General features: G+C 47.3%; 1 protein-coding gene across 3 annotated transcripts in view; it reads left to right on the top strand.

Moving 5' to 3' along the window:
• The window catches only part of MINDY3 (MINDY lysine 48 deubiquitinase 3), a 1607185-nt gene that overhangs the window by 1436136 nt on the left and 147757 nt on the right, over positions 1–23292 (top strand). For all 3 annotated transcript variants that reach the window (XM_069648406.1, XM_069648407.1, XM_069648405.1), the window contains exon 14: positions 9548–9635. In XM_069648406.1, coding sequence (XP_069504507.1) covers positions 9548–9635 — 88 coding nt within the window. The remainder of the gene's footprint in view (positions 1–9547; positions 9636–23292) is intronic.

The raw sequence follows: 23292 nt of genomic DNA, 5'->3' as shown, positions 1-23292 counted from the left end.
TCAAACTGAAATGTTTCAGTACTGGGCTGTTCTCCCAGTAGTCCATGGATTAAGGTTCTCTGCAGCTCTATTACTGAGTCTGTATAGCTTAATTGTTATGGTGTACCCCTACTAACCAGCAGGTGGGTGTAATTGAATGAGGCCTTTGATTGTATTCCTGTGTATAAGACCTAGAACAAGGCTTTTTTTCTGATTTAATCACCTTAATCGTGGAGTCCCATACGTGACCCAAGTGTAAGAAATTACAATGTCCGGCCTCGGGAGTGCACATTCATTATGCAGGTTCATAAAAGAGGTAAGTCTTCCCTATTTGATATTCTGAAATTAAAGGATTTTTGCTTAATCCTAGCTTTTCTGGAGGGTCTTCTTCCCCTCTATATAAACAGTACATTTCCAACAGGGTGCCATAGGATCCAGCTGGAATGGCATGTTCAACCAATGAATGTGTGCATTGCTGATTGGTCTTACAAAGCAGATCAGTATTTCTATATCTGCCAAACCACTTGGCTAGATGAATGATGGTACCAGTCAGAGTATCATTTGTTGAAATGCAAGTTCATGATGATAAGCCTTCAAATTGAGGAAACTAAATCCCCATTTGACAAATGGGATTTTTTAGCTCATTTACCAATCATTTTGGTTTAGCTATGGATCTCTCTGACGGATTTGTAAGAGGTGTATGAGCATAGCATGTACCGGTTTTGCAAAACATACATGAGCCGTGGTAGAATGTTTCGCTTGGCCATGTGAATCTTGGCCTAAAAATAGAGATTGACATTAGACCATCTCAAAATATCCATGTCTTTTTTTTTTTGTACCCCATAAACCTTTGGATGTTCACACCCATTACCAAATTGGGGGTTCTGGGTCATCACTAGACGCAGGCAGAACATTTGCTTTGTTTCCCAGTGGACTGGGCATCGGGTTACTTGTGTTTGCTCGCCATCCTGGAAACTGGAATAGTTGCTATTTTCTCTCAATAAATTCTGTAGCCAGAACCCCAGCAGAAATTGATATGACAGCAAGTATAGGTTGTGAGGGGGTGAGGAGTACAAAACCACCAACATGTCATCCATGAATAATAAACATTTCACCTTCAGCTCGTTCAGTCTCAAGCTTCCTATTGTCAGACTCAAATGGCTTGCTAAAACCAGCCGGAACGGCCATGCCTGAACCCGGCTCTGCTTGGATACGCATTAGGTGGCATTTACTTTGGGAGAATTGCCATGTGATGGCATCTTCCCCTGTCCATTGGGCCCATCTATGCTGAGGGACACATGCTTGGGATGGTCATTTGGCCAGTGTGTTGTCAGGGAAAATGGGGTGGGGGACATTCAAACGCACCAGATTAGACTTGGCTGATGGCTCCGGTATTCGCACTCCCAACTCCCTCGATCCCCTCCATGTGGAGGATGAAGCTGGCCTTTACCTCCGCACAGGATCAGGACAAAGGGATCAGCAGGGGCCGCATCCTGTGGCCAATGTCTCCTGCCGGTGTCTGTACAGGAGACTGCGGACCCTGGCCTTGAGGTCATTCCACCTCTTCCTGCAGTCCTCCCCTGTTAGGCAGAAACCTGTGCAGTTCCCTTGGGGAACACTGCAAAAGATTTAAGACTACAGGTATAGCAGTAAACCCACTTGGTAGCAGTCTGTACCACCCAGATTTACCTGGTAGCTGTGGCTGAGCAGTCAGACTTCCCTCAAGAAGAGTTAGGCAGTATGCAAAGTATACACAATATGTCCTCAGACACAATAGCACAAGCAAACACTGACCAGAGCTTGGTTTCAAAAGTATATAGTTATTTATTTATAAAACACACATAAGTTGAAAACACTCTAGCAAAGTATAGTAAAAACACTTCAAACACAGTTATGATGAAAGCAGTTTCAACCCTTACTCCTATCTAGACAACTCTAAGTTAACACCACATAATTAAAACAGAGGTGAGCGCTTAACGTTAGATGACATTCTAGTAGGTTAAGGAAAGGGGTAAAAAGAAACAGAAATGGGTTAAACACACCACTCTAAGATCCAGAACACTTGCAATAGGCTCAAAGAAGCACAGGTGAGCAAAAGTCACTAGGCAGGGCCCACTCTTAGAGTAGCCGGAGCGAAAATGTGCCCAAGATCACACTGTTATTAGGGATTCAAAGTCTTGCAAAGAGTTAGAAAGAGTGTAGAGTGGCTTAGAAAGTTTAGCCAGGGTGTCCCAGGCACTCCCAGGTTCGAAAGCCGGGGGCTAAATCTACCCCGTACAGTCGGTAGCAAGGGAAGCCAGGCGGAACACGGTACCTTAAGCGGAAAGGATCCTCCAGCGGTGGCAGTTGTTCCAGGCAGTGGCAGCAGGGCTCGACGTCGGTCAGGGGAGAAGAAGTTCTCGCTGAAGAGCAGAAGAAGAGGGTCGTTGCACTGCCCGGGAAGAAACCAGCCGCGGAGTCCTCCGGTTGAAGGGTTGTACCGACTTTCGGGGTTGGGGTAAAAGTGGTGGGGTTCCGGTTGCCGGGGTGCTTGGCACTGGCAAGGCGGCCACGAGATACCTCGAGAAGCGAAAAGAAGGCGAAAACTGGTTGTCCCCACCAGTCAAGGGAAGGAGCCACTCTGTTAGGAGTTCTCCTCGGTCGTCGGGAAAAGTGGTGAGACGGTTCAGCAGGGCTCCACCGGGTGGTGTCGTCGAAGCAGGTCGGCTCAGCTCTTCCCTCGTCGGATTCTTGGTCCTGTGGCGACTTCTGAAGTTCCAGTCCCCAAAGCCCTGCTTTTATGCAGCAAACCCCCATTCACCCAGCCTAGCTGTCACTCAAACATGCTAAGTGGTGAGCCGGGCGGCTCACCACTTGGGCCAATCAGGACGGAGTGCGACTTGAGTTACCAAGGTAACTCAGTCCAGGGTGCCTAAATCCCCCTCCACCCCTCCTAAGTACCCCAGACAGAGTGGCACCACTTTGGAGGGCTTCTGTGGAGAAGCCCGCCAAAAGTGGAACAAAGGGCTCCACTTTGGGTCAGAGTTACAGAGGCGAACACCAACGCCATTTTAGAATCAAGTTTTGGCAAAAAGTCCCAACCGGAGTTATAAAAATAAATATATAAACCGGTGGTATGTTTAAGGCTACTGTAAATAAATAATTAAATGTGTTAGCCTAAAACAATGGGAAATCCCATAGGAAAATATTCGCGGTCGAATATAAAACGTAGTTTCCACTGCCACCAGCCAAAACTCGATCAGGGGGGACGGAGACGTGCCCCCTCGACTAACAGACCCTGGGGCAATCGAATTGCCCCAGCCAGTACGTCCACAATATGATGGTTTGTACTGGTTCTGTTCAGGATTCAAGACTAGCAAAGTCTTTGGTGACTTTACATGCCCTGGGAGACAGTAGTCAGTCCCAGGGTATGGAGTCTATGTTGGGGAGTCCCTAGGACACCCCTGGGTCACGGCACAGAGGGTGCTGTGTAACCCACATCACAAAAATACATGAGGCCCTATGGAGTAAAAGACCCCATAGCCCATTCAACACAAGGTTTGTCCAAGATAACACAGTTCAACATGTCCAAGAGTGAGGGTAAAAGAGTCTCACTCTTGGCAGGAGAAAAAAATAAACCCCAGAAATCCAGCAAAGCTGCTGGGGGACTCACTAGGGAGGGAAATTCAGCCTAAACAGAGAATTCTCCCTAACATCCCCATCCTGTCGGACTGTACCTTGTCACTGTTGCCCAACCACATGTCAGTCTTCCGTTGCACCGCTGTTCGTGTCCGCAGATCCCTCCGATTACCCGTCAGGAGCAGCACATCCCTCAGCTCCTGGAAGAGGTACGGGCCATGCTGTGAAAAGGGGCGATACAGCTAGTTCCCCAACGGTTCCGGGGCTCCGGAGTCTATTCCAAATACTTTCTGGTCAGAAAGAAGACGGGGTGCTGGAGGTCTATCATAGACCTGCGATGTCTCAACAAAGACTTGAAGTCCCAATAGTTCAGGATGGTCACGTTGCAGCACATGCTCGGCCAACTGAAGTAAGGAGACTTCTTGATGTCGCTTCCACGTTCCCATTCACAAGAAACATTGGAAGTTTCTGCGTTTTGTGGTGCAGGGTCAGGACTACCAGTTCAAGGCTCTGCCTTTCGATTGAAGTCGGTCCCCCAGAGTGTTCACAAAATGCCTGGCACCGGTGACGGCCCATCTACTGTTAGGCAGAAACCTGTGCAGTTCCCTCTGGGACCACTGCAAAAGATTTAAGACTACAGATGGTTGGCAGTAAACCCAATTGGTAGCAGTCTGTACCACCCAGATTTACCGGGTAGCTGTGGCTGAGCAGTCAGACTTCTCTCAAGAAGAGTTAGGCAGTATACAGAGTATTCACAATAGGTCAAAAGAACACAGTAGAACAAGCAAACACTGACCAGAGCTTGGTGTAAAAGAGATATAATTATTTATTTAAAAACACATCTAGTTAAACACACTGGCACCAATATTAAGCAGTTCAAAAACACGGTCACTAAAAGATATACACTCCCTTCAACGATTATTAGACAAGTCTTAAGTAAAGCAACACTTATTTTCAGACAGCGGTGAGCGCTTAATGAAGATGGCACTCTAATCAATCGGTAAAAAAGGAAGAGAAAGGCAGAACAAAGATAGAAACAGATCCCAACACTTTCGGAAGAACACAGTAGGAGAAGAAGGCAGATTAAAACTGTAAAGTCAAAGTTAACAAGGCCGGACCCACTTTAAGAGGCTCTGGACGAAATGGGTCCAAGGTCACGGTTGAAAGTGCCCAAAAGTCTCGCAAGAGTTTCAGAAAGAGTTGGACCAATAGAAAGGGACCAGTTAGATGGTCAAGGCGGCCAGCCCAGTCCAGAAGGTGAAGGGATTACTGTTACCTTGTAGCAATCTTTAGAAAGGGAGGCCTGGCGGACACGGTACCTTAAAATGGTGAGAACGCTCCAGCGGGGCAGTTGTTCCTGGCAGCGGGTGCAAGTCGGTGCTTCGTCCTGGGGAAGAGAGGATCTCGTTGTGGCGGAAAACAGGAGTCCATTGCACTGCCAGGGAAGAAACCAGCCGCCGAGTTCTCAATTAAAAGGAGCGGTCCTGTTATTCGCGGTCCAGTGGTAAGTGGCTATCCGGTTGCCGGGGTGCTTGGCACGGGCAATTCGACCACAAAACGTCCTGGGATGCGAGAAAAGAAGGTAAACTGGTTGTGCCCACCAGTCAAGGGAAGAAGACTCTCCAGCAGGGAGATCTCCTCTGTCGTTGGGAAGTGGTGAGTCGGCTCAACAGGGCTCCACCGGTGGTGTCATCGTAGCAGGTCGGCTCAGCTTCTTCCTCGTCGGATTTTCAGGTCCTGTGGCGACCTCTGAAGTTCCAGTCCCAAATGCCCTGCTTTTATGCAAGAAACCCTCATTCATTCAGCCTAGCTGTCAATCAAACATGCTAAGTGGTGTGCCGGCCGGCCCACCACTTTGGCCAATCACACAAGAGTGCGACTTGAGTTACCAAGGCAACTCAGTCCAGGGTGCCTAACCCCCCTCCCACACCCACTGTGGTACCCAGACAGAGTGGCACCACTTTTGGAGGCTTCTGTGGAGAAGCCTGCCAAAATGTGGAACAAAGGTCTTGACCTTTGGTTTGGGGTTACAGAGGCGAACACAAACGCCATTTTAAAACCGAGTTTTGGCAGAAAATACCAACCGGTGAATTCATATTAAATAAACCGGCGGTAGGCTAGAGGCTATGTTAAAAAAGTATTAGCCTCGAACAATGGGAAAAATCCCATAGAGATATATTCGCGGTTGAATATAAAAAGTAGTATCAACTGCCACCAGCCAAAACTCAACAAGGGGGGACGGGACAGTGCCCCCTCGAATAACAGACCCAGGGACAATCGAATTGCCCCTACCAGTAAGTCCACAATATGATGGTTGGTACTGGTTCTGTTAGTAATTTGGGACTAGTAAAGCCAATGGTGACTTTACATGCCCTGGGAGACAGTAGTCAGTCCCAAGGTATGGAGTCTATGGTGGGGGTCACTATGACACCCCGGTGTTACTGCACAGAGGGTGCGGTGTAACACACATAGAAAAAACATGAGACCCTATGGAGTAAAAGACCACATAGCCCATGAAACACATTAATATTCAAAGGAACACCATAAATCATGTCCAAGAGTGGGAGAAAAAGAGTCTCACTCTTGGCAGGAGAAAAAACAAACTCCAGAAATCCAGCAAAGCTGCTGGGGGACTCACTAGGTTAGGAAATTCAGCCTAAACAGAGAATTCTCCCTAACATCTACGTCTATGGGGCATACACGTATACCCGTACCGCAACGACTGCCTCATAGGGCCTGCTCGCGGGAGTTGGCCGTTCGACCCACAGAGGCGACTGTCCAGCTACTGACGGATCTGGGATTCTCCATCAACCATCCAAAGTCTTGATTAACACCATCACAGAACGAGCTGTTCCTAGGAGCTAGACTCAATACGGTGTCCTGCCTGGCGTCGCCCTCGGAGGAGAGGGTAGCGGCCATTCAAGGGTAGGCGCAGCGTCTGTTGATGAAGACAGTCACAGTGCGGACCGTCGTTGCTCGGCATGATGCCGTCCTGCATCTACCTCATCCGACTATGCAGGTTGCACATACGACACCCTTCAGGAGCTCCTGGATGCTCGCTCAATACAGGTGCCCTGGAAGCTTTGCTGACAAGATCCTGCTCGAACCATGAAAAGGCTTTGTCCAAGGCTTCCATTTCAAGGTGGCTCTACGGCTTCATCACGCACTGTCATCGGTTGGCTAACCCACTTCTGCCGGGCTGTCCGAGAGCCCACGCCACCAGAGCGATCGTTGCAACGACGGCGTTCCTGGCTGGTGTGCCCTTGCTTGACATCTGTAGGGCTACTACGTGGAGGTCCACACACACCTTCACAAAGTTCTACTTTGTCGACAGGGATTCCAGGGAGGAGACCGGAGTCGGCCAAGGAGTACTACGCAACCTGTCTGCTTGAGGTGAGTCTGTTCCAGAAGAGTTCATTGCTTCTGTTGAGCCTTGCCGCCTTCTGCGGTTGTGTAATGTTGTGCTGCTATGTATTCGTTTTTCATGAGCACGTGAGTCCATGCCCGACCCCATACTGGAGAGGAACACGTTACTTACCTGTAACTATTGTTCTCCAGCATGGGTCTGGCATGGATTCACTTGCAAACCCTCCCTCCGGCTCCTCTGCGGCTCTTCTTGGGCATACTGCCACTTTACGTGCTTAGCAAATCTGAAGATGGCTGTCAGAGGGGCTTCGGGAGAGGGCTGTCATTGTATGGTGGCAGTATGACCCGGTGAACAGTGATTGGTTTAAAGAAGAAACAACGTTTGTAAGTGAAACTGTTTTTTTTTTTTACTGAGGATTCCCAACCTGACAACGGGGAATATTAATGAGCATGTGAGTCCATGCCAGACCCATGCTGGAGAATAATCGTTATAGGTAAGTAACTTTTTCCGTATCGGGCATTCAATGACACAAGATGTCAGCACAAGTGCATTTGAGGCTGCACTTGGCATGTGATTGCAGGATCTGGGTATGTGATGAATTTACCCTGCATGTGAAGCTTTGTGTGGCATAAGATAGCAGCACCCGCACATAGGTGTCTATTTTGCATATTATGGCTGCAACTTTGAACGCGTGGTTGTATTTAGGACATGGTAATCTGGCGTGTGAGGCTATACATGGCGATAGCTGGCCATAGGAGCTTGTGCAGGCATATAATTAAATTGTCCATATTAGTTATACTGCATTAAACCCAGGCATAACATAAACCCACTCATGGCATATTAAGGTGGCACTGTATTTAAAATATATTTGTTTCATATCGTGTTTTTGAACATTATTTGAACCCTGTTAACAAGTTGAGGTTGTGTATGTTTTTTTTAATTAAATAAAAACATTTATCCCAAAATATATTATGCTAAATTAGGTTCGTGTCATATTGAATGGGTAATTAGTATGCCACTTACTTTAAAGTCATTGACATGTGATGTCACTTCTGCTACCCCAGGCGTTTGTTGAATTGCTGATGTTCCTGCTTGTATTTCCTTTTCACACACACGTTTCTATTATACATACACATATTGTGTTTGTGTGTTGTAGACTGAACCAGGCATTTCATACAATATATAAAAAAAAGTGTAGCTAGAAATACTAGAAACGCATAGTACCGTTTGTCCTCTCTTACAATGCAGACACGTGCTGGTCTAGTATGAAAATCAATACAAAAAAGTTGCTTAGGGGCGATGGGTTCATATTTGAATGGCCCGGTACATTTCAGGGACGTCATTTAGGGGTCTCCCTTGCGACCTCCGTGGTCTCCCTTGCGACCTCTGTAAAAAAAAAAAAAAAAATGCAAGCTCCTGTAGTGGCTGGCTTTCTTGTACAGGCCCTTTAAAAAAATAAGAAAAATAAGAACAGGAGTGCCACAAGTCTAACACTTTCAGCACTTACCCTAAATAAGAAAGAATAGGAAACCAAATAATGTGTCTTTCTGGAATTCTATACAATAATTGCTAGACTCATTAAAGGTTTATTTCAGGCACATTTCAGAGGGTGAGTCCCTGATTTAGTCTGTTCTTAAATGCCTCAACTCAGCCTTTCATCCTTCTGAGGTTGATAAATGAGTATAAATGAGTAAAACACAGGTTGGATGATATTGGGTGTATATTTTTTCTATATAAAGTGCTTAAGCATAAGTGCTATATAATAACACATCATTATCATTTGGTCATGGACGTCTGCTTGCATTCACAGTCATTTGATAATATGGGCCTATACACACTGATCTTAACACTACATATGGCGATCCATTCTTGCATAAAATGTACATCACATTATAGTGATATCATAACTATATTTTTCGTAGTGTACAATGCTATGTGATGTCACTTCCTGTTTTGTCAAGGGTGAAAGGTTGTGTTCCATCGCTTCGGGGTGGGGTCAAATGACATCACTTCCTGTGATGTCATCAGAGGTCAAGGGTCGTGTGATGCCACTTCCACTACCCCTGGCATTATGGTGAAATGACGTCCCTGGTACATTTTATGAACATTCCGAGATCTCATGCCTGCACTTTTATTGTAAATTCACGTTTGCCTCTGTTTCTATGATGATATTGTTCCTAGGAGCACAAGACGACTGTTAGACATAACAGATGTTTTGATTAGACGGGACCAGATCGAGCGTTGACAGGAATCCCAAAGAGCACCTCCAGTAAAATGTCTGTTGTGTCTCATTCTAAGGACAGTACGTTTTGTGAACTGTTGTAGAAGAAATTTGCCTAAAAAGGAACAGTCTCCGAGTGTCTTCACAGCTTTTGTTTAAAATAGTAACAGATTACTCTGGTTTAAAAACATCTCGAATTTTTGGCAAACGGCAGCTATTTTGAGTCATTTGGCACCAAGACTCGAAGTAGAACAGCCTCCATATTCTTGGCATTTAAACATGTTGCACTACCACGCTAGTAATTCTTGCGGGCCTGAAATGTTCTGCGCTCATATATTTGGCTCTTATGTTCTGTCTTCTAGTGTAAACCTCATGAAGACCAAATTGGACCCAGAAGGTCTCGGGATCGTATTACTGGCCCCATTTCTTCAGGAATTCTTTCCAGAACAGGTAACAGTCTGCTCACCCAAGCGCTCGGGCCATCGGGGATTATAAATGTAATCACAAGATTCGTTATCATTGATGAAATACGTTCACATGTTCAATTTACACATTTTTTTGGTGGCCTATTTTATGGCTCCAGAAAATGTGTATTTCAGTGGTCGCGAATTGTTACAAAACGTTGCTTGCCCTATAGTGCTCAGCCATTTTAGAATATCTGAATCACCCATTTCAAATGTATGCATTGTTCCCATAGATCATGCATCTTGGAAATGTCATCCAGGTCAGACTGATCGGAATATTTCCGTGTGTGTCATTGCGTGCACCCTCTGACCTCAGTTTCTTTATTAGGCAAGATGCTTAGTTTTCTACTATGCTTGACCAATTGATCCAGATGATATTTGGAAGCAGAAAGTATTTTACTTCCTATTTTTTGAAAATGGGAGTAAAATGATGTGTTGAGGAAGAAAAAAAAGTACAATTATTTAAATGGATTGCTTATTCACACAGATGCCTCATCAGATAGATATCCCTCCCAGTGTGGGCTTTACTTTACTAATTTGTATAGCGCTGCGAACAGGCCCGTAGGAATAGTAGCGCTAAAAGACAGACATAGACAACATAAACCTAGCGAGGCAGGCGCAGGGAGGAAAACCAGATGGGAATCGGGTGAATGAAAATGTCTTTAGCCAATGTTTGAATTTGGCTAGTGAGGTGCATGCCTTTAGGTCAGGAGGGAGGGCATTCCATATTCTAGGTGTTACATAGGAAAAGGACCCCTGGGAGACCAGGTTCAGCTTGAATCTGGGCACCTGTAGAAGGCCTGCATTGTTCGATCTCAGCACTCTTCGTGCCGACAACCAGGATAGTCTGCTGAATACATATCTGGGGCTGCTGCCATGGAGGTACGTATGTCTGATGCACAGGCGATTCTGCTGGCAACAGGGAGCCAATCCAGCACCCTTCTGGTCTCTGATGCATTATCCTTTCTGTGAAGACCCACCACAGCCCAGACTGCGTTCTGCACAATCTGTAGTCGGGTGATTTCTCCCTTGCTAACACCTTGCAACAGGCTAGCACAATAATCCACTTTGGCCCAAATAATTGCCAGCGAAACAGTGGAACAGTTATCCCATGTTAGGAACAGTTTTAGCTGGACAAGCAGTTTCATGTAGTAGGACATGGAAAATATCAGGCTACTTTCATACGCTCTCATGTTACGTTCTTGATCCAGAGCTATGCCCTGTGTCTTTTCCTTGGGCAGTGTGACAATGGCACAGCCCGCTATCTGTAAAACCCCAAAATCAGGGCGTAGCTTTTACAACCACGCAGCCGGTGTGAGTAATTCGACCATACGCACGATGGGTGTGCGCTCACCTGGGCTTTTTTGAAATTGTATATGAAATTGAATGATGGTAGATCAACCTCCGCAGAATGTGTGCGGCTAATCTGCACACATTTTCCTATGCTCTCCGCACAACATAGACATAGACCTTTGTACTCTGTGTGGACACAGTCTACAGGCGCAGTCCCCCCATCGTATTTAGTTGGGATCTGACAGGTATCGTACATGATGAATCTTTGATGGGGGAGGGCAAAAACCTTCCTCCTGCCATGGCCAACCTAATTAACTAACAAAGGCTCCATAGATCCACCCTGTCCTTTTTTGAGCCCTGCAGATGGTGACAGCAATTAGCATAATTAACATACTAATAGAGTATACTTCAAAACAGACCCTGGCTGCAGAGGTTAACAAAGCAGACGGGAAACCCCAACAACCTATCAATGGACAGTGAAATGTCATGTCTGGGACTGCATGTATTACAGTAGTCTTCCTCGCAGGGGGACCCAATTCAGAAGGTACGAGTATGTGGATTGATGGCGCCAGAAAGTCTGGTCCCGTGGCGGCTTCAAGTGAGGTCTGCTGCTTTAATCGGGAACCACAGAGAGCTCCATTGACCAGAGAGACCTTTTGAACCACAACAGACAGGAAGATGGGTGGGACCTAGTATTTCATGTTTTCACCCCTTTGCCTTTTCTGTTACAAAGCACTCTGGTTATGACCTCATGCATACAAGAGATTGTTGGTACGGGACCCAGGATTGGTACATTAAGGTAGGCTTAACCTACACCAATCCCTGTGGTCCATGTGGCTTTAAAAGACGTTTGAGCCCCTCTTTTGGGCAGATCTGAAGACTTCGCAAGGAGTAGCAAGAAGAACTCGGCATTGGACCCTGCTGAATGTACACTCTCACTTACATCTTCCACCAGTGAAGGAAGGCCAGGACATCCAGGATGGATGCAAGATCCCTCCCCCAAACATCTCCCAGGGAACAGAGGGAGATGCTGAATCCAGAAGACACTCCAGCAGCTCCAGAATCGGTACCCAGCCAGCACACAGCATGCCCTGCTAACCTCTGCAGCAAGCTTCATAGGTGGGAAGTGCCAGAGAGTCTCTGAACCAAACCAAAGACAAGGCATCTGCCTGCAACACTCTCCTAGGCTTTGGGTCATCCGCCTTAAAGGACGACACAAGCCCAGTGAAGAAGCCAGGAGGAGTGCATCGACAAGCATCTACAGAAGTCTGCCTTAAAGGACATTTTTGAACCAGTCGAATCAGCGGTCAGTCAGCGGTGCAGTCGAGCTACAACCTACTGCACCGCTGATTGTTGTGCCGCAGTCGCCAACGCCGTCTGAGATGCCTCGACCAGTGCTTCAAAACTATGACCAGCACTGAGACAATGATTCCTGACCCCGAGCCGATGTGTAGGTCAGCTTGCAGCTGTCCATCTAGCCTCGCACACCGCACTGCCTGCCGCCTGATACCAGTAGCTGTCTGTCGCAGAAGCTGCAAAGCACCCTGAAACCAACTTGGGCCTGTTGAGCACCAAGAACGTTTACAAGCACACAGTACATTGTGGTTCTGTCCCCTTGGTCCTTCATCGAAGGCCCCCAGTGACATTTTACAAACATTGCTCCCTTTGTGTTGAAACCAAGCATCCTTGAACTATTGCGATTAATTACTATAACTACCACCATACTGTCAGTATCCAGAGTGCAGGGCAACGTGCTCGCCTTGGAAGCAAGACGACATGGAGCACCACCGGTTCGATCCCCGGGTCCGCGCTTAGAAACCTCTGGCTATTAAGCGCGTTATAAATAACATATCATATCATGTATCATTCCTTTACAGGGTGGGTTGTATTTTGTAGTGTGCTAGAACTGTCTGTTGTGATAATAATAAAGTATATATTTGTATACAACCTTGATTAGACAGTCCTTTTTCTCATTGGGTCATTGTATTTTCGCTGTGTTGCTACTAACCAACGATCCACAACCTTTCAGAGATTTATATAGCGCCTGTATAGACACAGGAAAGTGTTTCAATGCACTCAAGGAGGGTGGAAACAAGGGGGAAAAACAGTCGCTCAGAGCCCTTGAAATTCTGAGACAATAATAGGTCTACACAGGCAGAGTAAGTGCATAACATACGTTTAAAAGTTGAGACACAGCAAAAAGGCCTGACAGAGATTCTGCAGTTTTACCAGTGCAATTAAGGTGAGAAGACGGGAGAACAGACAGACTATCTTCAGGCAAGTTACATTTGGATTGTGCAATTGCGTGGACGGTTACAAGGATAGGGAGGTCCAAGTGCACCCAGTCAGTGGAGACTGGGGTAAGTGCAGATAGAGCCACTCTCTTGGGTTATTTCTAAGTGCTGTGAAGGTGGGTCGGTGTAGGGCCCTGAGGCAAGTGTGAGAGAGGACTGGTGGGGGTGCCCGGGACCTCTGAGACTCTAAGGTACACCAGGCAGCCAGTTAGCAAGCTGTAAGGAAGAGATGGAGAGAGCAGAGAGCTAGGTTAGCAGGCTAGAGGGAGAGCGAAGTAAGAGGAGAAGAGGAAGGTCTTGAGGAGTTTCCGGAACTTAGGTCAGGCTCAAGACAGAGGGCGGCAGGGAGGCTATTCCAGAGGGAGGTACCTGGTGAGTTTAGGGATCTCCCTCAAAATCTTGTTTGGAGAACCTGCTCACTCGCAGAAGGTTGGAGGTAGATGAGCAGAGGGCTCGTGAGGGACAGTATTTAGGTAGGCAGCGTTGCAGGTAGCTAGGTCCCAGGCCCCAGAAAGCCTTGTGGACAATGATCTTTTTCTTGATCCTTGCAGCCACAAGGAGCCAGTGAAGGGATTTCAGCGCCGGAGAGATGCGGTCCCTCGGCTTGAGGCCAAGGATAAGACTTGCGGTTCTGTTCTGGATGAGTTGCAGAGGGCGCAGTGCCGAAGAAGGGAAGTTGAGAAAGAGGCTGTTACAATAGCCCAGCCTAGAGAGAAACAAGGCTCTAGAGACCGTGAGCCATTCATGGAAAGTGAGAAAAGGCACAGTACCTCTGAGGAGGTGTAGCTGATAGTTAGACTTTTTAGAGATGTCAGAGATGTGAGAGGAGAAGGAGAGGGTGGAGTCGAAGATGACCCTGAGGTTTTTTGCCTCGCAGGTGGGTGCGGGCCCAGGGCCAAGGGAGGCCGACCAGAGTGAGAGTGGAAAAGCTGGAGCAGGGATCCCATTGCAAACAATCTCAGTCCTACTGGCATTGAGGCAGAGGTAGTTTGCAGCACATCATGAGTGAATAGCAGACAGACAGTCAGATGTGAGCGAGGAGGCGGCTGAGGGTAGCCTGGAAGATAGTTACGTGTCATCCGCGTAATACTGGAAGTCAGAGATGAAAGTGGCAATCGCACGTGCCAAGGCAGCCATATAGATGTTGAAGAACCAGGGGGAGAGGTTAGAACCCTGGGGAACGCCACAGGTTGAGAGCAGTAGTCGAGAGAAAGGCTCAGTGTTCTACCTGGTTAAGCCTGCTGTTCCATCCACGTTACCAAAATTGCATAAGGAGGTTTACAATTTGTTTGTGTTTCCAATCTGTTTGGATCCCTTTGGGTGTAATAGAGGTGTGTGGCTAATTGATGGTTTAGAAACCGATATTTATCCCTTGACCACTGGTGGCCCTGGAGGTTGATTAATCACTGCCATGCCCACTATCATGAGCTCTGTTTTGGCGTCATTCATAGGTAGTCCATTGTGGCCCATTCACGTCTGAATGAGGGTCTAAACTGCATTGATGGTTTCAGTGTCCCTGATGTAATCACCAGACAGAGGGATGAGGCACTGAGTATCATCAGCATAGTTGGTGTAAAGTAGACCCTTCGTGTCCAATAGATCAAAGAGAGGCTTGGTAAACAAATTATATAATGTGGTGGAAAAGCCCCACAAGTCACCCCAACATCGTCCGACTTGGCATCATCATAAAACACCCTAGCTACCCGATCTGTCAGGAAAGATTCCTTCCATCTGGCTGCCAATGGCAAAAAGAAGCAGAGTGAGTAAGTCTGGAGATCAACATGGTATGATCGACCAAGTCGAAGGCTGCTGATAGATCAACAAGCGTTAGAAGGGCTGTACCGCTCTTCTTCACAATTACCAACATATTAGTCTTGAGATAGTGTAGGTCAGATTCAGTACTATGTACCTTTGCAAAACTCAGACTGTCTCAGCCCCAAGATATTATGTTTCTCCAGGAACTCCTGCACCTGCATATAGGCAGCCCGATCAAGGATTTTAAGTAGGAACGGGGCATTGGTTATGGGCCTGTAGTTGGAGGGGATACTAGGTTACAAGGAGGGCTTTTTTAACAGCTGCTTGCAAAACCTTTTCGACAGGGGGCATTGTGCATCTTGACTCGATTTGTTGCTCGTCGACCCCGTATGGGACGTTGATCGACAATATACTGCGTCACTGTTAGGGACAATTCTCTGTTTAGGCTGAATTTCTTAACCTAGTGAGTCCCCCAGCAGCTTTGCTGGATTTTTGGGGTTTATTTCTTTCTCCTGCCAAGAGTGAGACTCTTTTACCCTCACTCTTGGACATGATTTGAGTGTGTCTCTTTGACTCTAGATGTGTTTAATGGTCTTTTACTCCATAGGGCTTCATACATTTTTGTGATGTGTGTTACACAGCACCCTCAGTGCAGTAACACAGGGGTGTCATAGTGACCCCCCAGTATAGACTCCATACCGTGGGACTGACTACTGTCTCCCAGGGCATGTAAAGTCACCATTGACTTTACTAGTCTCAAATTCTGAACAGAACCAGTACAAACCATCATATTGTGGACGTACTGGCCGGGGCAATTCGATTGCCCTGGGGTCTGTTAGTCGAGGGAACACGTCTCCGTCCCCCCTGATCGAGTTTTGGCTGGTGGCAGTGGATACTACTTTTTATATTCGACCGCGAATATATCCCTATGGGATTTCCCATTGTTCGAGGCTACCAACTTTAATTATTTAATTCCTATAGCCTCGAACATACCGCCGGTTTATTTATTTAATATTAATTCTCCGGTTGGTATTTTTTGCCAGAACTCAGTTCTAAAATGGCGTTTGTGTTCGCTTCTGTGACTCCAATACAAGTTGAGCTCTTTGTTCCACTTTTTGGCGGGCTTCTCCACAGAAGCCCTCCAAAGTGGTGCCACTCTGTCTGGGGTACTTATGAGGGGTGGAGGGGGATTTAGGCACCCTGGACTGAGTTGCCTAGGCAACTCAAGTCACACTCCGTCCTGATTGGCCCAAGTGGTGAGCCGGCCGGCTCACCACTTAGCATGTTTGAGTGATAGCTAGGCTGAGTGAATGGGGGTTTTCTGCATAAAAGCAGGGCTTTGGGGACTGGAACTTTAGAAGTCGCCACAGGACCTAAGAATCCGACAAGGGAGAAGCTGAGCCGACCTGCTACGACGACACCACTGGTGGAGCCCTGCTGAACCGTCTCACCACTTTTCCCAACGACGGAGGAGATCTCCAGCCCGTAGAGTCTTCTTCCTTCGACTGGTGGGGATAACCAGTCTGCTTTCTTTTTCGCTTCCTGGAGCATCTCGTGGCCGCCTTGCCTGTGCCAAGCACCCCGGCAACCGGAATACCACGTTTTACCACTACCGCGAATCAAAGGGTAGTACCTTTAACCGGAAAACTCAGCGGCTGGTTTCTTCCCTGGCAGTGCAACGACCTTTATCTTTCCTCCACGTCGAGATCTTCTCTTCCTCTGGACGACGCCGCGACTTGCACCCGCTGCCAGGAACAACTGCCCCCGCTGGAGGATCCTTTCCACATAAGGTGTTCCGCCTGGCTTCCCTTGCAACCGACTGTACGGGGTAGATTTAGCCCCCGGCTTTCGACCCTGGGTTAGCCTGGGACACCCTGGCTAAACTTTTCTGAAACCTAACTAAAACCTTTCTGAACTCCCTGCAAGACTTTTTAAGCCTGTTTTCATTGTGTGATCTTGGGTGCATGTGTGCCATGCTCTCCAAGAGTGGGCCCGGCTTATGGACTTTGGCTCACAAGTAACTTTTGACTTTCCTGCCTTGCTTAAGAGTTCCTAAGTATTAGTGTGGTGTATTTTCCTACATTCTGCCTTTTTCCCTCCCTTTTTCGTTAACTTATTGGAGTGCATTCTATAGTTAAGCGCTCACCTCTGTCTGGAAATAAGTGGTGTTAACTAAGACTTGTCTGATAAGGAAGAAGGGATGTATATATAATAATATTAACTGTGTTTAGAGTGATTTACCATAATAGTGCTGGAGTGTTTCAATACGTGTGTTTTTAAATAAATAATTATATACCTTGATACCAAAGCTCTGGTCAGTGTTTGCTTGTGCTATTGTATCTGAGTGCCTATTGTATATACTTTGCATACTGCCTAACTCTTCTTGAGGGAAGACTGACTGCTCAGCCACAGCTACCAGGTAAATCTGGGTGGTGCATACTGCTACCAAGTGGGTTTACTGCCAACGCCTGTAGTCCTAAATCTTTTGCAGTGGTCCCCAAGGGAACTGCACAGGTTTCTGCCTAACAGTCACTACGGCCTGTACCTCAGTTCCTTTTTTCCAGCACTTAGCATGCTGCTGTAGAAATATTTAACTACGAATTTTCACTCCTTTTGTAATCTAAATTTGACACACTTGGCAGTATGTCCACTCCCAAGATGTCTAGGTTCAACTGGTTTAAGGATTGTAACTTTAAAATGCTGCTAACAGACCCGCACGAGATATGCGTGTGGTGCCTCAGGACCGATCACGTCACTGAGGATTGCGTTTCTTTCCAAAAGATTAATCAAAAGTCATTGTGAGTGTAGGTGGTGAAGCTTGTGTTGGGGTACTCGGCTTCAAAGTCACCGCCCTGATCAGCTAGCAGATTGTCAGAGCAGGAGACAAAGGGCCCCACCCTAGAGGACGACGACAGGTGCTGATAGAAGGCAAAAAAGAGGACACACTCGAGAAGCCACTCGTCTTTCTCATCTCATAAGAAGCGTCCTCATCAACACAGGCATGTCTCAGACTCTTCAGAGTAGCAGACTAAGTCCCACTCGGGCACTGGTACATCAAGGGCCGAGTGGGAAGCCTGTAAGGAGCAAATGCTCCAGATGATGAAGTCGGCCACTGCAGGTACGGATCAAACCTCAATGCAGCAGGCCAAGGTGGTCCCAGTTATGCCCAGTGTTTCCGGCCTCAAGGAGACCGAGTCGGGTACATGCCTTCGAGCTCGACGCTGACTGTTGCTAAGTCGACGATACCGCCAAAGCCGCAGTTGGCACCGACAGTCTCGATGCCATTGATGTCAGCTCTGATAGTCAAATGCTTGTTTGTCCCTGAGTTGAGATCATTGTTCTTTGAAACAATGTAATCCATTTTCAGTGATTACAGGGATCAAGGGCCCTTCGAGCCGGTACCGCGAATGTCTGCGGCTCTGATTTTCTTTCGCCGACCAGAGGTTCTGCAAGACTCCAACGGCTTAGCCACCTCGCCTGATCTTGGAATACAGGAGGCTAACACTTATGGGCATGCAAATGCCCAGTACCGGACAACGGTGGATAGGGTGGTGGGCACTCTACCTACGAGCTGACTGATATCCTAGATAGAAGCCTGACGACGGAAAGATCATTGCTGGTTTAATGTGCCCATTGTGGACCATTGTCTCATTGTGGCAGAGAACCTACTCCACCCCTCCAGTGGATTCCGAGCTGACGAAGGAATATAAACCTATGAGGGGTGGGGATCCACTCTATTTTTTGACCCACTCTACGCCAGAGGAGTTAGTGGTTCAGGCAGCCACTATTAATATGGATTTACCGACTGATGGGTAGTCCAAAAAAGTATGATCCCCTTGCGAAGAAGGTCTTCTCCAGTAGCCTGGCTCTCAAAACCGTGAATGCTTCATGTGCATTTGTGAATTATACACACGGCCTGTGGAGAAGAATAGACGAGGCGGCAGAGAACATCCCAGCAGGGGAAATGTAGGGTAGGTTTTCTGTGCCTGGTGGACGGCAGGAAAGAGGTGGCCTACCAAGCTCTGCAATCAGGTCTTGATGTTGCAGATTGCGTGGGCAAGAGCCATGGGGGTCAGCAACAGTGTTGCAGTTTGGTGTTTTCCCCTAATGTTTAGGAGAAGTTGCTTGACATCGCAGTTTCCGTGCCCCTGGATTCCTGGAATCCATATTGATGATCATGGAGGCAACCAACAAGTTCAGTGTGAAGGGTCAGTTCGGGGGAGGACCAACGTCTCCAAGAGTTTACTCAGGAAGGAGGTGGTGGAGATAGGACGATAGTTAGCGGGGCAGGAGGGGTCAGCCAAAGGCATTTTTAGGAGAGGGTGCACAAGAGAGTGCTTGAGGGATAGAAGGACCCAGTGGCAAAGTAGTGGTTACAGAAATCGGCAAGAACCGGGGCGAGAGAGGAGATATTGTCTATAATGGTTCTAGAGGAGCAGGGGAGCACCTTTTTTGGATGAGACCTTCATGGAGTGGACAGCTTTCAAAACCTCATTGGGTGCTATGGGCAGGAGGGTGGAGAGTGTGGGGATGGAGGAGGAGAGCAAAGGGAGGCAGGGGGGCAGGAGCCAGAGTGGCGAAGCGGGTGGTGGAGAGTGAGGACAGGATGTCCTGAGTTTTAGATGTGAAATGGGAGGCCATAGCATTGTAGAGAGTCTAGGAAGGAAGTAGAGAGGTGGAGACTGCAGTTGGATTGGCGAGTTCCTTGCAGATTTTGCAAAGTTAAACAGTGTTGTTAGTGGCCCCAGTGATGCAGGTGTGGATGTGCGCCCTTTTCTTGGAGCAGATAGAGAAACGATATTGCCTTTTTGTCAGGATGAACCTGTGGTCTGCGACTTCCGTTCAGCAACTCTGCACTTCAGAGACACTAGATCAGAGTCGTACCAACCGTTGCACTTGGAGGCAGGCTTCAAGCGGATCCTCATGACCGGGGCAAGGATATCAAGGGTATTAGAGATGGAGAGCTGAAGGTTAGTTAGGACAGAGTCAGAGGGAGAGTCTGAAGCAGGGGTGGGAGGAGGTATGAAAGTGGAGGCGAAAGCAGTGATTGTAACTCACTTCATTGGTCAAATGACGGCGAAGGAGGCTGAAAGTACGGGAGGCGGCTCAGTAAGAAGGCTGAGGGGCCCAAAGTGGGAATAGAGGATTGAGTGGTCTGACCAGGAGAGGGTGGTGGTGACCGGATTAGAGATAGGGACGTCACCAGAGATGAGTGAGGCCTCCTCCAAAATTGCCTCCTTAGTTAGACCGTCTTACAGGTCGACCACAACTCTGTCCAGTCTCTCCTCGCATGGGATTTCCACCCTTACAATATCATTGGCTGTGATCAGTCTCAATTTTGGTATTGTAAGGAAGGCAAGGCATCAACAGTAAGACGGACACAAGTGACCACAGTTCAAGGGTGTTTATTGAACTTCAACTAAGGGTGAGATAAACACCTATCTAATCCTAAATCTACAGATGGGAGCAAGCTATGACCATCAAATAATAATATCGCAGTCCTATTGGTGTCTTGTCAAAATGAAAGGGCCTATACTAAAAAAAACTATTGCCAATCCTTACCCCTAAATGCAAATAATGTGGGAAAGGTGGTTGTGAAAAATATGTCAGGTTTTCAGACCGTTGACCTCCCTTCCCCACATTTCTAGCATGGGATAAGGCAGTTCACACGAGCATAGCACAGTACATAGTGTCTGGCTTCGTTAGCACGAGGTTACAGTTCACTCATCAACATAGGGGCCTCCGGAGCATAAGTCTCCTTGCTTCTCAAAGTCTCTTCACTCTAAGTGCCTGATGCAACGAAATATACAAGTTCCTTTTCCCCTTTCAGACTTTCACAAGTATCCACATCGGGTGATTCAGCATCCACCCCGGATCCCCCTCAGCCAGGCTCAGATCCCTTTAGCACACAGTTCTGCACAGACTTCCCTCTGCCGGGCTCGAGCCTGTCCTTCACCTTTCACTTTTTGCACAATGTTCGTATGTTCTTCCTTTTCAGGTGTCTCACGGTTCACCCCCGATCCTCCTCTGCCGGGCTTTGATCCCTTCTAGACCATTAGTCTCCCACGTATCGAAGATTTTCAAATGTGCACATGGTTTGACTTGACCCATTGCAGGACCACTTTGATTTCACAGTTCTTGTTCGCACCCTTCCGGATGGATACCTGACAGAGATCTTCGAATGAGCACCCACGTGATGCCTGACCACTCTGTTTACGGTATCATATTTTAGCTTCAAAGTTCATTTACTCATGTGCTGTCTTAATAATCTTCTTCATACAATGTTGCAGATTGCAAACTTGATTTCCACACAGACCGGTCTGGTATCAGTCTCCCCAACTCACCGGCTGTGCTACTTTGTTGTAGGAGCCAAGGAGAGTACGACGGCGGCAACCGCTTCGTCTCGCCTTGACTATCGGCGCGGCAGATCCCCGGGTACCTCCGACACACAATGCAGGATTCTTTAGCTTCAATTCCGGGTCTTCCCGACACAAATACTTTCTCACAGACTAACACCAGAGCTGTATACCTGACATGTCCCAGTGCCGTGCTCAGGCAAGGTCAGGAAATTACTGATCATTACACACATCTGACTTCATCACACTTCCCCACACGGATAAAAGGCGGAGCACGAAAGCACACTCTGAGCAAGACAAAGCACATGAGGAAGAAGCAGTTCCAAGATGGCAGTTTAATACGAGGTGGAAGACGGCAAGACCGAAGAAGACTGCCAGGAGGGAAATACCCTTAACCTTTTCACCAACAAACCACATCTTTCATGAGCCTTCAAAAGTTGAATAGGTATCCTACCGGGTAGGATGGGGTAAAGGTGTTACAGGGAAGGGGATACTGCGTCTCGGCATCTGGTGTCCCACTTACACTCCCCAAAGACTCCCCCCATCCAGGTGATCCTTCCGCACTGGTCCACCCCCAGGAACTGGATCCAAAAGCAATGGCTGCATTGCCACCTGGATGACAGATCCACGGGGAGAGGCGGGTGAGACACCTTCAGGTTTCTCACAGTATCCACTGCAGCATTCTGAGGACGTTTCCTCTGTTCAGAATCAGGCTGTAATCTATGTGAAAGATCCTTTCCAGAGTAACACTTGAAACCCGATCTACCTCCTTCTTGCAGCTTTCTCAATAACTATTATTTTTCGGGGCCCTTGCTTTCTCCTATGGTCGATCAAACCTGTCCGTCACTGGTTTCCGTGAGGGAAAAGACTGTCAAAAACCTCTCCTCTGTCGTTATGTGACTAAGCAGATGTTTTTTAAATGTTAAAGCCTATTGTTTTTTCTCCAGTGTTATGAACTCCAGGAGGAACGTCTCCCTGTTCTGCTTTTGGGGGGACAGCCTCAACTGGCTCCTCTGTACTTCCCCCTGTTCGTAACCCATTGGTTGGATGGCTATTTCCTGGTCATCTTCCCTCTCCTCTTCACCGGAATATGTTGAAAGCTCCAGGAGCTGTTCAAATGTTTTTCCTCAGTCAGAGAGTCATTGCCTGTTTGCTGTGAGGTTATCTTTTTATCCTCACTCCCCTTCCTTTGGTCCACTTTAGTTGTTTTTCTCCATATTGGTCATTTTTTCCCTTTAAGATTATTGGAAAACATAGCTACCTCAGGAATTGTCGCAAGTCATTTGATTTTGATTTTATTTATAAATTCATTGGGTCACCCTTTTTGTTATTCCTTCTGGTCCGGTGGCTTTACCCCTATGTTTTTTGCTTTTTCGACTATGCGCACATATGGTATTAGACAATGACTTTAACCGATGAGGCATCCAAAATCAAGCTTTCACCCGACTTTCGTGCTATCCCACCTTCCATATCCTTATCCTGTTCTTCCAAAACTACTTGTTCTTCAGGTTTCCTTCGGGTCATGTTACATCCAACTTCATTGTTATCCAGAACAAGAATTGTTTTTTCAATTTGAGTTGCGTCATGTAAGGCTTCGGGAAGCTTGCTTCCCCTATCACTGACCACATCAAACGGTGACTGGCTCTCTTGATCCGGGGAACTATGTTCCTAGTTTATCCAGGGTCTTGTCTAAGGGCGCGCTCCCACTGGTCCTTCAGTGCTTGAGTCACCTCACGCTCATAGTTGATGTCTTACCCATTTTTCTTCAATCATTTGGTTCAAGATCTTGTGTCGTATTGCTGCCACGGTGCTGGCATTTATGGCCGAACCGCCGCATCTATTTTATTCTGTCCACCCAAATCCATTGGGTCTTCCTGCTTCAAAAAGTGGATGCTTGGGACAGGAGAGTGCACCAAAAAAGGCACGTCAAGTGAACCTTTGCTTT

This window comes from Ambystoma mexicanum, chromosome 2q (genome assembly GCF_040938575.1).
Source record: "Ambystoma mexicanum isolate Mex_15411 chromosome 2q, UKY_AmexF1_1, whole genome shotgun sequence".
NCBI lineage: Eukaryota > Metazoa > Chordata > Amphibia > Caudata > Ambystomatidae > Ambystoma > Ambystoma mexicanum.
This window is presented reverse-complemented; position numbering and strand designations above follow the sequence as displayed.